General features: G+C 36.9%; 1 protein-coding gene across 6 annotated transcripts in view; it reads right to left on the minus strand.

Moving 5' to 3' along the window:
* SMYD3 (SET and MYND domain containing 3) overlaps positions 1 to 19,396 on the minus strand; it is a 402,483-nt gene that overhangs the window by 67,721 nt on the left and 315,366 nt on the right. For all 6 annotated transcript variants that reach the window (XM_062629465.1, XM_062629464.1, XM_062629467.1 and 3 more), the window contains 3 exons: positions 17,536 to 17,603; positions 15,022 to 15,124; positions 6,234 to 6,344 (listed from right to left, as the gene is read on the minus strand). In XM_062629465.1, coding sequence (XP_062485449.1) covers positions 6,234 to 6,344; positions 15,022 to 15,124; positions 17,536 to 17,603 — 282 coding nt within the window. The remainder of the gene's footprint in view (positions 1 to 6,233; positions 6,345 to 15,021; positions 15,125 to 17,535; positions 17,604 to 19,396) is intronic.

The following is a 19,396-nucleotide window of genomic DNA, read 5'->3' on the forward strand; positions in this document are numbered from 1 at the left end:
GAATCTCTCAAAAATGTTAGTAAGGCAAGTCAACCATCAACATAAGCCCTAGCAACAAATTTTAGTAACTTATGTAAAGTACCATTTATATTTGATGAAATTCCAAGATTATAATTGTGTTGTTTCCTAGGATAGGAAAAGATTGTCAAATCTTCTAGCAGGTTTGGGAACTTTTTTAATAAAAGAGCTGGTTGTTGTACGGAAGTGCAATACGAGCCTCAGAGTTGCAGGTGACATTTTTATGTGGCTATAAATGGCCTGGCTGCTGTTCATGTGACCTAATTTTGAGAGCCCTTGAGCTGGAAACTGGACTTATGATATTCTCTACCAAAACTCAGAATGCAATATAAGTAAGTACTAGGCAAAGCTGATTAAATGAATAACATACTTACTGGCACTACATTATTCTTAACTTCGGCAACTATCAAATAATAGCCAAATATAAAAACAATTCAGATTTAAATCCATTGCTTTTGACCTTGCAATAAATAAAAGCCTTCCAAAAACCAAGCTAGACTAAAATAGTAAATCCTGGTTCCAAAGGAGAAAGACGACTCTTAACAAAGTGATTCTATAAGCGCAAATGTCCCTGAAATCCTTGGCTGAAAACGTAGAACATGAACAATAGTCTGGCTCATGACTGTGGAAAAAACTGTTCTCCATTTAAAATGTTTGTCATCAATGTAATCCCATCTTTAATTATAATTAATACAAGGGACTTTTATGTGCTGGAATGATAAAACATTGCCAAGAGTTCAGCTTTTAGGAAGGCACACATTTCTGAATTACAGTAGAGATTGATCTTCAAATGGAACAAATAATAACATATAAAGCTGTCAGAGGTACAGTGAACCGAAGACATTACAGTAGCAATAACAAATTGCTACAGTGAGGAAATATTGCATGAGTGACTTTTAGAAATATATGTTTTTTTCCCTCTTCTGGTTACTGATTTGACTTTTTTTTTCCCCAAATTGGCCAAAGATCAATTAAAAGTATTGTTTAGATTTGTAGCTGGTGCCATTTAATTTGGCAGTAACTGTACTACCAAAAGGTTCACCTTAATCTTATCTCACCCCATTTGCACTGTGTTAGCCCTTGCTACTCTTCCCTTCTCAAATCAGCAGCCAGGCTGCTTGATCAGTTGCTAAAAGACATGGGCCAGCATTATACTATGACATCTTAGAATCAAAAGGCAGCTGACATTGAGGCCCAGGTAACAAGAATTGAGATCCACAGGTCCAACTAGTTGCCACTGTTTGCCTCTGTATTTTCTCATCCTTGATGACAGCTATGCACCTGGATTATTCCATGGCTGTGCTCACATTTGGAGAGGCAGATAGAAAAACTACTGTAGAGCAAACAGGGATTCATTTTAAAGTCTTTTCAACAGTGACCAGTGAGGAACATTTGTTGTCACAATATACAATACAATTGTGACTGCACAGCCATGGACCTCTCCGTCTGGTCTGCACACACCGAGTGTGCATCGGTTGGTCAATGCTCAACTTCAAGAACTTCAGCAAGGTCCCTGTGGCTGGGCCGCAGCCTCTTTCAGTTGAAATACAGCCTTTGTCATAATATAGTCCCAGATCTAGATAACTATGCAAGTGAACTCCAGCACAAGGCAGTGGTTAGAGAAGATTCTTATGCTGTATGAAGTCGCTGTATCTAGCCAGATAGACCAAGGGACTGAATTTTGAAGTCATTGCTGGCATAAGAGTGTATTTTGCTGTTTTATATAGCTGTGACATGAAATATTTCATTAAATGAGAAATAAAGACTATTTCTTCATAGACAAGTTGCCTTTTAAACCATAGCTCACCAGAGACCTGAAATACTACAAAAAAAGCCCTAGCAGAATCATAACCTATAATGGCAAAAGAGCACTTTGCCACATTACTCGTTTTTACACAAAATAAACTGTGACTGTATTATGATGTAAATATGTCCTGGGTCTGGCAGTAGCAGTCATTTTTTTCCTTCTTAGTACCTGGTGCAGTGATGTGGTTTTGACACAGTGGTTTTGGCACAGGCTTGACACACTGGGTGCATTCCTAGTGTCATCACCTCCATACTTTGGGAGGAAGCAGAGACAGGACACCTGACCTAAACTAGCCAAAGAGGTATTCCATACCACAGCATGCCATGTCCGGTATATAAACTGGGGGCAGTTACCCGGAAGGGTTAGATCACTGCTCGGGTCAGGCTGGGTACCAGTTGGCAGGTGGTGAGCGGTTGTATTCTCTTCCCTTGTTATTTCCCTTATCATTATTATTATTGGTGGTAGCAGTGGTGGTTTGTGTTATACCTTAGTTACTGGGCTGCTCTTATCTCAACCTGTAGGAGTTACATTCTTTCGATTCTCCTCCCCATCCCTTTGGGAGCGGGGGAAGAAAGGTGGGGAGTGAGCAAGCGGCTGTGTGGTTCTGGGTTGCTGGCTGGGTTTAAACCGCGACAAACTACTATCACAGTTTAATAATTTTTAGCATAAATAACAGCGAAGAAGCAGTGATACTGGCTGTAAGATATATTTGTCTACAGCAGCAGCCAGAGACAAACGCGTGGAGTATCAAATAAATTAATTTTACTCACAGTCTGGATCTTAGTATATTGAAACCAATGTAATTGCAACTGCACTCTGCTATCCGCATCAGCACAAAAACATAATAATGTGATTCTTGATTTTGTGTTTATATATACTTCATGGAGCAGCACAATTCATCTCACCCAACCTTATCTGTCTAAAGAGTGGATATTTACTTGACAGCACTCCTTAAACCTCTTATAACCAACCCAGTTTTCTTAGATTTCTACTGCAAGACAGTATGAATGAGCTCTTTGTCTTTTCTTTGGGTACACAGAAAAGCTAAAATTTGGCTTAGATTAGATACCTAACTAAAGTTAGGAGAAATTATAGCATTTTGTAGGCTAAATCTTTTATTTGATTATGTATATAATGTCTCTGAAGGAAAACATTACCCTCTTTTTTGTTTGGGTGATTTGATTTTTTGTTTGTTTGTTTCTTGCTTTTTGTTTCGTTTGGGTGGTGTTGCTTTTTTGGTGGTATCCAACCATGTGACAATAGGAACTGGATAAAGCACACAACTAAACCTGAAACCATTCCATTTCAAGGAATCATTCTCAATAAAGCAAATCCAGCACTTAATGCTAAAGGACCTTAGAAAATTTACCATCTTTATTATCCTTTGGACACCAGAATACACAGCAGAAGTACAAACTGCTGCATTTGGGGAAACTGAGCAAAACAGCTTCACCGAACACTCACAAAAATGGTCCCGATATAAAGACTGATCTAGTTTCTAGACAAAAATCTGTTCAGCTCCAATTGAAATGGTATCTTCTCACTAATTTTGAAAAATAAGGGCAGGGTTTTGGAAAACACGAAGGTTGATTTTGAATAATTACCCAAGGTCACTTACAAAGTCAGTCACTGACTTGAGAACTGAAACTTGATACCACCTTCCTTCTTCGCTTGGGCATGTAAGACTAAATGAACAAGGATTTAGAAAATACAGCAAGAGACATATATTTCATTGATAAGAAACCTGCAAAGTATTTTTGTGAATATGAATAAATAAGTATGTATGTAACTAAGTACTAATACATATAAAGTTTATATGCCCTTCATGGAAACTTAAATGTATACTTCCCACACGTTACTTTTAAAGGATTACAAAATATGTAGTATAAAAGCTACAATGGAAATTACTTGCCCTACGCTTTTACCATAAATTGAAGTGTGCACTTCAGGAGTGATTCCTCTGCTTTCAATGGTACACTAGTTTGTTCAGCAGCTGGCAGGCACACTCAGCAAGACTGGAATTTGAGAGTAAGAAGAAGCTACAACCTCTGTAAGTGTTTGTTAGAAAAAGGATTCCAGATTTTTTGCTGAGATGACTACGACTGAAAAAATCCTCAACACCTAAGAACTTACTTGAAGGCATAAAGCTTCTCTTAGCCAAACTGGAACGTGCATTTTCACCTGTAACAAAGACTTATGAGGTAGATTGCTGTTGACTAAGCCATCATATTTGCAAACCAATGTTGTAATATAATCAGCTAACAGTAAATTCCCATATTTACTGAATCACAGTGTTGACTCTACCACCCTTGATTACCCAAAACTACTGCTGTTGCCAAAGACTTTGCCTTTTAGAATATATCCAAGATGCCTTGGTAATTTGTCTCGGTATCTGGGGTATTTCAGCAGGGATATCATTGGACAATTTTACCAACTGATGACTTTTAAGCATCTAAATCCAGCCATTCTGTAATTTTAAAAACAGTATTTCTGAAAATATTATTTCCCACTGTAGCTGAGCTGCAGTGTTACGTGACTTGCAGCTTGCAGTGACAGAGATCAGTGGAAAAACCCCCACACTGTTTCCAAGTTAGCCATGTAAACAGTTGCATTTATAAAATTTCTGTCACAGAGAACTGAAATGCAGTACTATAAGGACTACTGCAGACTATATCTAACCATCCTAGACTGAAGCTGAGAGTAAAGATGTCTTCTTCATAGACATCAATAGACCTCTCTACATTTCCTCATTGTAGAGAAGAGGAAAACAGAATCTCAGAGCACAGTCACAAAGAGCTTTCCAAACAATATCATCCCCACAGGGAATTTTGCCAATGGACAAAAAAAGATCTATAGAATATGAACTTAAACCACAATTACAAATTTCAAAGAGAAAATTAATTAACCTACATATTAGATTATTGTTTTCATCAATATATGCACATAGAATTTCACCACAATATTTTTTGATGCTGTATGTTGACTGTTACAGTGAAGTGTACTTCAGCCTGTGGATCTCGTTTCTTAAAATATTCCACATGCTGAATGGTCTTTACACTACTTGTCTACTCCGTCACAAACTGTTAAGCAATCTTTAAAGAATCTTTAGCCTGCTTCTTTTTCTTAATTGTCTCTGCATCCACAGGGTTGCCCTTCCCCAAAACTAATCTAAGATTTCACGGCACTTCAGTGAGCATCTTTAAAAGAAAGACAAAAGGTCTTTCTTCACTTCCCTTCATTGCCTCTGAGTAGCACTGCAGTAATCTTTATCAGGCACAGAATGCCAGCAAGTTCTGCACACAGAGAGGAATTAATTTAGCATTATGTCATAAGCCTGAAACTTTTCTGTGTTCTCTTTTTTGAACTGTTCACTGATAAACCAAAGTATACATTATGTATTCAATGAGTGTGCATTGGCTTAAACAAAACTACACACATAACTGTCCTACCCAACACAGAATTTAAACATTTTTTTTTTTTTTTTAATTTTTAGCTGTACAGCAATTATTTCAGGAATCATATCATGGTCCATTTTCATCAATACCATTTTTGCCATTTCTAATCTCCTGGGAACACATTTAGCTATGGCATACGACTCACCCAAACCAGGCATTTCTGGAAATAACAAAAAGTGTACGTATAACTAGAGACAAAGTGCATAAACTGCTTTGAAGACAGCCTTGTTTTGCATATTCCATTTGATCTCTCATCGGGCTTGGGAGCCAAAATTATTCTAGCCAGGCTGTGTAAGTGGGAAGCAACTTACTGTATAATTAAACCCGGCTAGGCTGAATCCTAGTAAGAAGTCACACCGAACAAAATTTTATCTACTACAACTGACCTGCTACTCCAAGAATTTGTGGAAGAGAGCATAAAAACTACAACAGTCATCCAAGAGGACTCTAAGTGCTGAAAATGTCCAGTAGTTCTTGAATGTTATTGATGCGGGTGTTTGTCAGAATTCATTTAACATTATTATGAGAATAAGCATAGCCTTCCTGTAGCATCAGACAAGTGGTTTCAGTAAAAGCTCCAAGATTATTCTTTTGAACAGAAAAAAAATAAAGCCTTCCTTTCAGCTTAAAGTCGTGTTAACACTCATGTTCAGAGTTCTTGAATCTCAAAATTATCCGAATCACAACTTGGAACTCAAAGCGGTTCCTAGCTTTACAAACAATGCACGTTTTAGCAAGAAATTCTTCTTATCATGTTGTCAACATTTCCTGCTTTTCTTTCCTTCACAGCTGTCTTCATAGCAACATAAACAACACTGAGGGCAGAGGTAATTTTTTTCTCTATTCTGGTCATTCGATTAGTAGCAAAAGATAAGTATGTAAAGGGGGGGAAGCTGTTGACAGGCCTTGGAAAATTCTGTTTCATTGTCAGGGAATATCTTCACTCAACCTACCTTTTCTTGATTCTGGCAGAAAAGACAGTCACATTCAAAGCAATACTGGCGCATCAGTTGCTTTTGGCGTTCACTGGTGGGCATCAGCGATTCAATATAACTGATGGTGAGCTGTGTGCAGTACATACAAAACCAGAGTTGGTATATTTTACAAAAATTCCATGTTCAGTGTATGGATAGTAAAGTAACATTTCTGGATACAACATTTTTCCAGCACAAAATAAAATTTCATCTCAACAGATGACTTCCCAGAAGAAATTGACTACTTTTACAAATGGAAAAAAAAAAAAGGCCAAAAATAATTTCCATGAAGAAATACTTTTTAGCATTTCCACATAAATATTTTTTGCAACATGAATGCCCCAAATTATCACTATTTCATTTTTTCATCCTAATTTGGAATAAAAAGAAAAAAGGAGAGAGAATAGCTCAGTATCTGAATTCCCTGTGCATGAAATCTTTTTCAGTCTAGCTCCAAAGCTCAATATGTATTTAGCACTGGTGTTATAGAATGTTCAGCTATCTCCAAAAATTTCAGGGAAATTTCAGGGAAGCCTCTACTTTCTGACAAATACATGTTTGAACTCTTATGTCATACCCATCCTCAGTTTGTCTATGATGTTTCCTTTGTGATCAAAGAAGCACAAAAGCACTGCAAAGTTGTTGAAACTATTGACAAGAAAAAACATTAAAATGATACAAGAAAATGGTTACATCTGTGCCATTTTCAACTCCCCATGCTGTACACAGTGAATTCCAATTAACTAGAGAGAAGTCTGTAGCTTATTCACTTTGATGCCTGCCAGAAGGAATTTTACAGGCCTAACTATTTGTAGAGTTCTTCAAATGTTTGAAGTGCTGCACAGGCACAAACTAATGATAAGGGAAAGAATATAACAGCATAACAGTCCAACTCAGATCAGCATTTACTATTACACGCTATTGAGTGATTACACTCAACACTCTTTGAAACACTCCAGAGAAGTCAAAGCTAAAAAAAAAAATCAGGTCACATTATTTCATCCTGAGCCTAGACACTTCAACTAACTGGGAGAATTTTCATATGGTTCTCAGTTAAGTCATGAGAGTCCACTCAAACAAATTACAGGAAAACCTAACCAATTTGTAGTAATGGCTCTGAAATCCACTGTCAGAACCTGCCTTCTGCAAATCAGTGAGCACTCTAATTAAATGAGCAATTAACAAGCAACTAAAACAATGCCTGATTTTTTTTCACTTATTACTACAGCGTAATTTGATTACATATTGAAGGACAACTGTATTAAAAGAATACTACTGAGATGGCAAGTCAAGCATTTAAAATGATCCTAAGCAGAAAGCCTGTGGAAAAACATAAATATGGTCTCATAATTGAAGATTAATAGTACAATTAATGACAGAGTCAAATTAGAGTTCCACAGATACTCAAAAATTAGAAAGTATGAGAACTTTGTTACGTTTTGCATTCTGTATAATTTTGTTCTGCTCCAGGTTGTTTGTGTCTGACCTTAGAGGGAATTAGTTTCACCATTGCTGGTTTACAGCAGAACAGTCCATACCAATCACTTACACAGGAGCTGCAGGCTTCTCTCTGAGCTTTCAGCAGTGAATGGATAGAAATAGTTTTGCCCAAGCTTGGTCTCTTCTCCCCCATGCTCTCCAATATGTCTCTCTTCTCCACCCCTGGATGTGAGCATCATTTTCCAGTCTTAGTCTTTTGTCTAAACCTGTTTTCCAGTCTTAGTTCTAGCATTTTAGATAGTTGCTCTTGGTACAATGGGCTGATTTCATCATCCTGCCAACCTCAGGCTCTGCCTTCTCCCTCCCCTCTGTTCCTCCTCTTACACCTTTTCATGACATTTGATCACAAACACTTCCCCAAGTGAACGGTCCTTGTTACCCTACCCTGGTTTCTAAATCATGTTCAGTGATCCCACTAACTTTGTCCTTGTTTCTTTCCCCAGCTGGTCCTACTCCGCATCCTCGCTGGTAGGGTATCTGTCTCCTTCCTTCCCACAAAGCAGTTCCTAGTCAAGCTGTAGTCCTAACCTCATCCTTTAGCCATTCATAGCCAAATTTCCTTCACCCATCACAAGCCCCTAATATTCATGTCTCCTTGCAATTTGCAAGTGTTTGCTGTCAAATCATTCCACACACAGGCTTTTTCCCCTGTCTCTCATCCTCTGCATGAACACTATTGGTTCCTATTGGTCCTGACCCATGTCCCACTGAGATTTAGGTTCAGGTGTCATCCAAAAGTAAAAGGGATCTAACCAAATTCAGGCACAGAGCAAGATAGTAGGAATTTTCTGGGAAAAATCATTCATGTGAGACTAGTCTAACCTTTGTCAAAATACTTAAGACAATAGCTTAAACCCTATTGTTACTGTTGAAACCATCAGGTTCATTAGGGTTTAGTTCTAATACTGCAAAAACAAACACATAGCCAGCATTGAACATGCTTTATTTATCTTCACCCTATAGGGTGAACATAAATATCCCTTTATATTCTTTATACTTTTTTTTTTTTCATTTTTGGCCTTTTTTATTTTTTTTTCTCCCATACTGCAGAAACCTTGGAAGTAGGAACAAGTTTGAAAACAGAAATTTCTTTTACAGAGGTTACTGATAAGTTGTAGGTACAAATAGTCATGTAATAACCTGCTCTGAATTACAGCATATGACTGGGCAGAAGGAGGAGAAGAGACTTCATTACTGTGATACCTCCTTTTACTGTTCTAACAACATGGGGTTTTCTCTGCTGTCAGAGGCCCAAGTCCAAATTCCCAATCTTGCCAGCAGAAATCCGTAAGTGAAAAAGTGTTAGTAGCTGGCAGACTGAATGGGAAAATGTAATTAGAATATTTAGAAACATGACCAACTTAACAGTGACTAAGTCTGTACTAATCATTTAATCGTTTAAACATAAAAATTCTGCATTCAAGTTTCTCTCCTACACTTGTTTTAATTTTGGATCCCTTCATTTGATGCAAGGCTCATTTAACTTGTACGTATTTAGGAAATATGCCCATTTATCAAAGGTTGTCTTAATGGTATTTGCATGTGGGATGTATGGTATTAATTAAAACATTATTTCAGCTGACCAGAGCTTGCCTCTTTATCGCATTGCTCATAAAGAATGCAGTAAATCTTTTCCCTCAAACTGGAGAATCTACATTAAATAACATTTATGAAGGCAAGGAATTATTTAACAGCTGTGAGACTTACTGACTCACAAGATTTTCTCCTTAGAAATGCAGCATTGTCTGAGCCCTGCTTCTTGCTCTGACATAGAAATTCTTTAATCATGGTTATGGTGGTTAGTTTCTCATATTCCTCATCAGCCAAATGAGGTGGGCACAATTTTTCAGTACTGCCATGCTGCAGTGGACTGAATTTATATTTTTTTTGTAACAGACTATAAACTATAGAATTTATAGACAGAGGATTCTGTAGAAATTTGAAGCAAGTTATTTAATGCAAATGGCAGGGTAAAAAAGCAAGTCCTCTTGATTTTACAATCATGGGTCTCTGGGTTTTAGAGAGGGCTGTGTACAAATACCTGTTCCTGAGACAGGGTCATGTAAGTGAACAATCTGTGCTCTTTCTGTTTTAGCATATATGATCAAAATGCCATCTAACTCAAGGAAAAAATTGGTTTTAAAAAATATAATGTGACAAAATGTAATGTGTCAAACATGCAGAGATATAAAATTTCTCATAGAATTATAATAACTGAAATATTACATACTTTGGTTGAAATCTGTCATGAAGACAGACAATTTCTGGCAACTTGAAACTCTTATTTTTATTATGTATTAAATTTTAAAATTATGTGCTCTATAAGAATACAGTCGGTTATCTGACTTTACCTGACTTTCTGCAGAAAGATTCATAACTGAACTCCGAAGCTGATGGGAATCCATGCATTCGTTTTGGAGCAGAACTGGTTATCAGCTAATACACAGCCTGTCTCTCAGCAGGACTAATCATAGAATCATAGAACAGCTAGGGTTGGAAAGCACCTTAAGATCATCCAGTTCCAACCCCCTCTGCCATGGGCAGGGACACCTCACACTAAACCATGTCACCCAAGGCTCTGTCCAACCTGGCCTTGAACACCGATTTTTTTAACTATGCAGTGAGCTAACCACAGCTATACAACTTCTGATTTGTGAAGAGGCAAAAAGAGCCTGCAAAACACCACCTAGAGACAGTAATTAATGAAAAGTCAACTGAAATTATAGCACAGATTTTGATGCTGTTTAAAGTGGTTACTTAAGGGTAGGGAAGTAATGAAGACCTCTTCAGAGCAGGCTGCTTGTCTTTTTGAGAAACTAAATTAGCTGATAGACTACCTTATCACTGAAGGTGTCTTGGTGATCTCTAGATGAATAATTTTTGCCTTCTTATAATCCTTCCCCATATCTTACCTTTCTTAGCAATACTTACATTTCATTAGGGGGGTTGGAACTAGATGATCTTAAGGTCCTTTCTGACCCTAACCATTCTATGATTCTATCATTATTGTAGAGTGCAAAAAGAGGAAATCTTTGTATATTGTCAAAGTAAAATCACCTAAAGTTAGAAAAGCTGTGATAGTCAGCACTACAACTAACATTATCTTGAGGAGGTAACAGGTGTTATAATCAGCTGCTAGAAGTAAGTTTCAGAAAATACTGTAGTCTTTTAAGTGGAGATAAACAGAATAAAATCCCCACAAAAATCTATTATTTCTTTCTTTCTGCTATTAAATTCAATTATACTAAAAAAAAACAGTACAGAGTCTAGAGTGTTAAGAGACCCTTTCTAGCCACCTCAACCTCCACTCTATGAATGTGGATCAACAGTTGTTCTCAAGCTTGTCCTCCTTTTATCTCCTCTGTCCTCTCTACTGCTTCCTGTTTCATTCCCATTATGCCAGTTGCAGGACAGAAAACTCTTAAATTTATTGGTGATCTTTACCAACTGGTCAAGCACTAGAATTTGGGGTATTAGCATAGACTCACGGGACCTTATATGAATTAGAGCCAAGCAAGGATGGATAAGGAAAAACAGAAAGGTTACCATGCCTGGAGAAAGTTACCTATTACAGCTAAATTTGCACATTAAAAATTCTACATGAAATGACAATTAGAAATGTCATTTAAACAGACAAATAAGTTTTATAATGGTAGAAATGAAAGCTGATATTTTGAACATCAACTAAAGCATTCATTGGCAAAAGCCAATGGGAATGTAGTGTATTTTTGTTTAAAATGGTAACTTTCTGCCCTCAGAGAGCTTGCAATTCCATAGAAACACATTAGTATAAAACTCAAATAATATACCTAAAGATAAATCTGCTTTTTTGGCTGCCAAAGCAAAACTTAAGATCAGCAACTTCTCCATCTTGCCAGCTCTCAGTATTTTATTATGATTCCTGCAATACACTTTGTTTTCTTAAAGCTTCAACTTGGAAAAGCATTTAATTATGTATGATCCCTTTTTTCAATGCCTACAAAAAACCTGATGTTAATGCCTCATGATTTCTTAGTGCTTCAGGATTGGCAACATTTTCTGCCACAAAGGCTTAGATGGCTAAAACTTCTGCATATGACTTTAGGAGTGATTAGTTTTCCAAATGCAAAGCACCATCAAATTTAGCACTTCTATTCTGTAAGGATTCAGGCAAACACTTTCTGTCTTGGGAATCCTGATTTTCTACAGCCTGAGATATAAATTTTGGCCTTAGGATTGGAACAAATTTCAAAGCCCAAACCAAAAGTCAATTAAAAGCCACTAAATGCCACATGCCTTCCTGTCAAAAACATGCAAAGCCAACAATCATCTGCTTAAATATGAGACTAAAACTGAATTGAAAAAAAATTGCATTCCAAACACAAAAACTTTGAGGTTCTCAATCTTGCATGTTTTTTACCACTGACTTGGTAAATATAATTACTTTGTATAGCTTGAGCACTCTAAAGTGTGGTTGGGTATAAATGTTATTCCTGAATACATCTGCATCGCACTGCAGCAGTTATGTCCCATGTAATAATATCTCTTTTTCTGGTTTACAACCAAAATCATACTGATGCCTCCCTCTTTATATAATTACGAGGTGACCACAATGGCCAGTTACCTCAACACCCTGTGTCTCTGTTTTCCCTGTGATTATATGTGGTCAACAACTCCTTAACATGAGTAAATTGTTGTTTCTGACAGCAAGAACTACAAATGTGCAAAAATATTTCTATTTCTCACTGGCCTAGTGAACACATCATATTGCAGTGGCTGATACTTTCCTGGAAAGGGTCCAGAAGCCCTATCAAGTTTGTTCCTGTATGGACAGTAAAGCCATAGTCCTCTTCTACTAATCCAAGCTTGACTTCCTGCTTAGCTTCTCATTTCTCATAAATCTTAGTGCTTATTTACTTCCTTTTAGTTATTACATGAGGCATCTCATTCTTTCTCAATCTAGTGTAAGTTTGAACAGGATAAGGCAAATTTTCTACTGCTTATAATTATTTCCATGTTCTTGTTGCCTCATGACTTGAAACAATGTTTATTTTGCCACCTCAGAGCACTTGATTTATTCAGAAAACCCAATCAGATTCCTCCCTAACATGTATTTTCTCTCCCATTAGCTCAGATCATGACCTCAGTAACATAAATAAAAACTCACATTGTAACGGGTAATGTAGTTTCTTGTACATAGGTGTGTAAATTCAACACATGGCTACAAAGAAAACCGGGTTCACCCTGCTACAGGCAATTAGTAAGGCAACGTGAAAGAAGTTGTACCAAAGCTACCATAAAGAAAACAAAAGGAAAAGCAGTAGCAGTTACGTAAGAAAAAAAGTAACTAGGTGTTGAAAAGAATATTAACTGCTGACTTTTACATAACCTCATAATAATTTTCATTACCTTCCTCCTCCAGTAACAGATCTAAATTAATATCACTTTGTATCTTTACTTTCTCACTTATGCCCATTTTTTTCTTAGACACATCCTTATTCAAAGAAGCATGCAGCTCAGACTGACACTTTTATTTGCAGGTAAATCAAGAGGGTACCTGTTTTAACACAGTGTATATATATGTATTTATATGTAAAATCTTAACATGCTTCTTAAGGCAAGTTTTCCTTTCAGTACCAAAACCAGAAGCAATATTCACAACAAAGACACCAGAACACAAGCTCGTCAGAAAATTCTGACTTTACTGCCTTATTGGAGGCAAAGTTTTTTAGGAAATATAATATACCCACACAACATGCAGTCATTTTAAAGCCTGTATTCACACACAACTGGTCCTAGCTGCCCTGTTTTATAACCTATATTTATTTCCTGATTGCCTTGAAAATGATTTGTAACTTACACCATATCTGTTTCACCACTGATTTTAAACTAGAGACTTCTATGGGTTACAGACTACTAACACTAAGTCTAAAACTGGGTTACAGCTTCATAACCAGAGCACAGTCTGCATGGTGGTCATGCCTGCAAGGAAATTCTACTTCACTGCTCACTCCAGAACCACACAGGACCACCTGAGGGTCCCTCCCAGTCCATAAAAGCTGCTTGTTAAAAAGAATTGCTTTATGATATTTATCTAGAAAAATATATCCACATACAGAAAAATAGGATAGCTTCAGAATTTAGAATTCTAATAATTAACACAAATGAAATGGGAAATTTAATGGAAAGACATTAAATTCTACTGCATTTTGAAATAAAAAACCCATCTGGGTGAATTAGGAAGCCAAGAGGAAAATGGAAGAAAGGTATCTAAAATCTGGCTTGAATAAGAATGCCAGATCAAAAGATGTCTATACTCAAGAGCTCCACAAAAGTATATTGCATCCTAAAAGACTTCTCTTAGCAAAAAAGTAAGTATGCAAAAGCATTTCTGTTGTTTTCCCACAATGTTTTGCCTAAAAAAGCATTTTCCCATTTACTTATTTTGATGCCTACTCTCTTAGAGAAAGGATATAGTGAAAAAGAAAATAATAGGGAGGAAAAGAGATTGCAACTTCTAAATTTGAACACGTATGCCCTTGATCTTCCCAAAGTTTGCAGCAAAGGTGTGAACCATATTTACATTAGGTCATGATTTTGAAATGACCAACAGCTAGGACTGCATAGGTCACTAGTGCATGTAAAGTTACATATATAAACATGTCTCTGCAGCCCTTACTAATCAAATTCATTGTTGCGTTGCTGAAAAAGACATTTACTTTGAAACGCTTACCCAGACAGGAATAATTATTTTCAAACTAGTACAAATGCTGTTTTAAAAACAAAGCTAAGAATACCTTAGACCAAATCAGAAATCTTTTGAAAGGGGTATTTTGAAGTCTTTTCTAATGAAATCAGCAAGAAAATAAAACTTGTCTTGCTACTTTCACTGTCAATGAAAGGTTTACTACAACAGTATGGTTACAGCCTGACAAATGCTTATTGTTGCAATGACTTAGTGAACACTGCATTCCACCCAGAAATATCATTAAGTGTTTCCATCAGGGTAAAGACATTCAAATACAAACAAAATAAAGTGCCTAGAGGAGGAAAGGAGGAACAAGAATTTATCAAGACTGCTAGTGATTTATGAGAAGTAATGATTATGGGGCCCAGGCAGTGTGAAGAGATGATTCTATTTATCATTTTCCCCCTGATAGCTATGTGCTAGAAAGTGGCATCAATATATCATCAAAATATTAAGCTGGTGGCCCTGCAGTCTGGATTTTATTTAGGGAGATGTCATTGTTGCAGGTGTCTGTGATGGAAGGGAGGACAAGTTAATTACCTCTTCACCAATCTGGATCTCTTGGACAGAGCGAAGTAAAAGCTGGTATCCTTCAAAAACGATCACGCAGTTTGGGTTGCAGCTGTGGTTCAGTAAAGACATGCTGTGAGGGGTGGTAGAGGGGAAGAGAGGGAGAAAAAATACTTTACAGAGGAGCCTCCACTGCCCTTCCCCTTTAATAATTTCCAAGTAGCCAACATGATTACATCTGAAGTATCAAGCAATTAAGTTACGAAACAAATAAAATCCTTGGTAAATGAGCTGCTTGCGGTTAGTGGGGGAAAATTAACACTAAGAAGATTTATATTCATTGCTAATAGGAGCCATGCCTGGGTGTCTTCATGTGTTTCTGCCAGGGTGGGAGGGGACGATGGCCTGATTCAGGGGAGAGCGCAAAGCAGGCAAGCAGGGAACAAGGCAACCTGGACAGTTCAGAGCAAAAGGTTAATAACATGGGACCATGTTTTATTTCTGCAGCTTCTGCTCAGTTTCATACTAACCTTATCGGTTACCCTGATTGTCAGAGGAACTGCAGCTCAAAGGGGCCAGCAATCAACCAATATTTCCTATTCGGTAGAAAATGGAGTATACTGTGTCCCAAAACCAAAGTACTTGGTGTATAGAGTTGAAAGAAGAGATACAGCCATTGCCGCTGTTTTATGCATATTTTGGTTCAGCCTCTGTTCTTGTGGTGTGTAACAGCTGAAGCAGCACAGCTCATTGCACAGCTGCTGCCACTCCCAAGAGACACACACGCTGCTGGATCTCCTTGACACAGATATGCCCTTGCCTCTCTTTTCAAGCAGACTCTATGCTTTTGAGTCCCATGCTTCATTAGCTGAGAAATAACTGACTTTGCCTGGCCAACATTAGTCCCATAGGGATTGACCCATTGAAAGAAAAATTCTGGCATCATCAGGCTGAAAGAACACTTGGCTTATCCAGCTCCTGGCTGCCTTTATTTGCTTTCCTTGTCTGCCTAACTCAGCGACTCAAAATCCCAACTGTTGTTGGCAAAACAGAGGATGTTGCCAAAGGGCAGAGCCCTGTACCAGACCATGTTTATGCAGTTTTGGACTCTTAAAGGAGGTATCAACAGGAGCATGACTCTTCCAATATCTTTCTGGCCTCATAAAATATATATGGTTAATGTCCACATGAAGACAGTAATGTACACTGGGAGAGAGTGTCTATTTAACTTATTGCAAGATCAGTGAGCATGCTCCCAAAGCTGGTGGCAAGGTGATGCAGAGGAGGACCACAGGATTTTATCTATTTTAAAATAGTCTGGGATACTGAAGTTATCAAGCCATGCAACAATGTCCAACCTCTTGAAGAGACTAAAGCACTTTCAATCAAATTTAACCTCCAGGAAACACTAGCGGTTTTGATGACAACTTCATCTGGAAGCATATGAATTCATCTGGAAGGCCATTTGCCTAGGTTTGGGAAACTACAGGTTTAAGTTCACAATTTTCCCAGCTCAGAGTGATTTTCTACAGCAAAACTTGAACCGCTCTGAACTGACTTGGGAAAGAGTCTATGGCATGCCTTGGCAATGCATTATCACAGAACATATATAGTCACTTTCTTTGCAGTCAGGATTGTTTTTTTTTTAAGCAAAAGAAAACATTTCACTAATAATATTTCTCCAAAGTAAAATTCCATTTTTTCCCAAGTATGTGAAAGGGTTTGTTTCCATTCCACTAGAAAATCAAATAACTTTTCTGTACTTTTCATAGCACTAATTCCCATGTCCTCCTAACCACCTTTCCCTTATCTTTACAGTAATGTAGGCCTCAAGATACTACGTGTCCTTAGTCAAATCTTACATGTGTGACATTAGTAGAAAAAGAAACAACACTGACAGGCCCACTGAGATATTGACAATATAGTTCAACTGTGTATTATAAAAAAATGAAGATGGTAAAACACAATTTTAAATTATACACAGTAATTTTTTCACATTAACAATTAGAAGTAACAAATTCTATGAAGGAGAAACCTTCAAAGGGATGTACTTCTTAAATAATACATACAAAAATAATAATATGAAATTCAAATATTAACATCCATCTCTCAAGAGGCTTAGCCTTTCACCTTACTGGTGTCTTAGTTATGGTAATTTACTAATAAATGTGTTCAATCTTTATTTTAATTGCCAGTTCAGAAGGCTCTTGGTTGCAACATATCTGCATTATAAAGCAATGCTGAATGCGTTTCCATTTACTAGTCCCTGTCACACATTTTTTATGTCAGCATTTATTCTTAGAAAAGACTTCCACCTCCATGAAAATAAAATACAAACGTGTCTTACATGAACTGTTTTAACTCTGTAATTGGGACTATTAAGACTGTTTTCAACGTTTTTATCCTCCTTTAATTTATTCACATTTCCCAGTTTCTCATTTAGAAATGCTGCTTTGATGGCCCTTACAGCTACCTAGGAAAAAAGACAAAAAAACCCCAAACCCTAACATAGATTTTGCCTGTGAATGAAAGTGTCCACAGTACCTGGGATACAGGCCAACACCAACATCCTGCATCTCTCCATTACTGATGGTGAAACAGTTACAGGTCACCTGTAAAAACAAGGGAAAAAATCCAGGATTACCAGAATCATTTGAAAACCCCATACTCAAGTGAAAAAAACTTTCAAAATACATTGAAGGGGCAATTGGTAATTGGATGGGAAACATTCAAACCCAACACTGGTGCTCTTTCATTTTAGAGCAACCACATCTGGGACACACTCTCCTGTAAAACTGCAGTGAATTAAAAGCAGAAATATCAGTATCCTGCAAAAATGTGGGGTTAAACACATGCAGAGGCCCTACCTTCCTGTCCAGAGTGGGGGGAAAAACGGCACACTACCCAGAGCCTGAGGAACTCATCCTAGAGACAACCTAGCAGATGAGAGTGACTGCTGATAAAAAGAATGTCTGTTTCCATGCAGGGACACCACTGATGTCAGGCTGCCATAGCACCTTTTAATAAGTACCAGTGGAGCCCAAAGAATATGGGAAGTTTTGAAGTAAATAGCAGCCTTGACTGTGGTAACCTGATATGGATACAAATGAACACATAGACTGTGCAATAGTGTATCTTTCACATTGTGGGCATTTTGGTTCACAAATAAAATATCCCACAAAAAAAAAAGCATGCTGAAATTGCTATTCAAGAGAAATGCAACCTTTCATCTAATCTCAAATATTCAGTTTGATAGTATTCTTCATACAAAGCTAAAGTGGTTTTAGAAAAGAGTGGAGAAGAATAGAAGTTCCTTGCAAATTGATATAATCCTACCCCAAACTATCAGACTTAAGTTTCTTGGTATTTGCCTCCAAGACAGATCAGCACTTTGTAAATGATTGCAAGTATCATTTTCACCACCATAAACAAGAACCAGGACTCAGATCCTTATGTATTTTTTACATATCTGATTTTTTTTTTTAACAGATGATTCTTATTTTATTTTTTAGATAACCTGTTGGTCAGTTATCAATAACGTGATAATAATATATTTTATGTAGAAAAACACTGCATGATACTTCATATAACAGAAAAATCCCAGGTCTCTTCTGCATAATATTAGATTTTTAATCTCATTAATTCCTGTTAGAACAAAAAATTACTTAGAGTAGGATTTGGCAGACATGAAAGTTGCAATTTTACCCCTAGAGTAATAATAGTCCAGAACAGTAAATGCACACCTCTACTTTAAAGAGGTACACTAAGCAATTCAATAATATATCTAATCCTCTACATTGACAAATTATTATTTATGAGATCATTAACCTTAAGGTGAAAATGAAATCCTCTTTCAAAATCTCACAAATTCTGACAGCAATGTTAATTTAAATAAATGTACATGCAGACGGGCATGTGTTTTTTTAAATAGTTAGACAATACTTTGATTAGTCTGTTATTTATGTGACCCATTCAAATGTTCCTGATCAATTATCAAAATCATATATCTTTGTTATTTCTTTCCTGTTGGCATTGGATATAAAGTGTCAGACAACCTCAGAGCAAAGATTAGCCCATTTAAAATGGCAATTATCCTGGTTCTAAAAATATTGACTTGATTTTGGCATTTATTATAGAAATAATGCCTTCCAGGTAAAAGAGAAAGCAAGTAAGCTTATGTGAACCTTAGTGCTCTCCAATGGATTATGAAGTAGCAGAGGTCAAACATCTCTTAGAACTATATGAATCCCTCTTCCTTGCAAATGTCCTATTATTACCGCAAAATGTTTATATTAACAATATTTAATTTTTACTTCTGTAGTTAGAGACTGTTTCACCATTTTCTATTGAAGGCATGTATTCTATTATGTAAAAAGTTTCACACACAGAAGCCACAATAGTTTTG

Source organism: Pezoporus occidentalis, unplaced genomic scaffold (assembly GCF_034315485.1).
Source record: "Pezoporus occidentalis ecotype Australia unplaced genomic scaffold, CSIRO_AGI_Poc_V1 ctg34, whole genome shotgun sequence".
NCBI lineage: Eukaryota > Metazoa > Chordata > Aves > Psittaciformes > Psittacidae > Pezoporus > Pezoporus occidentalis.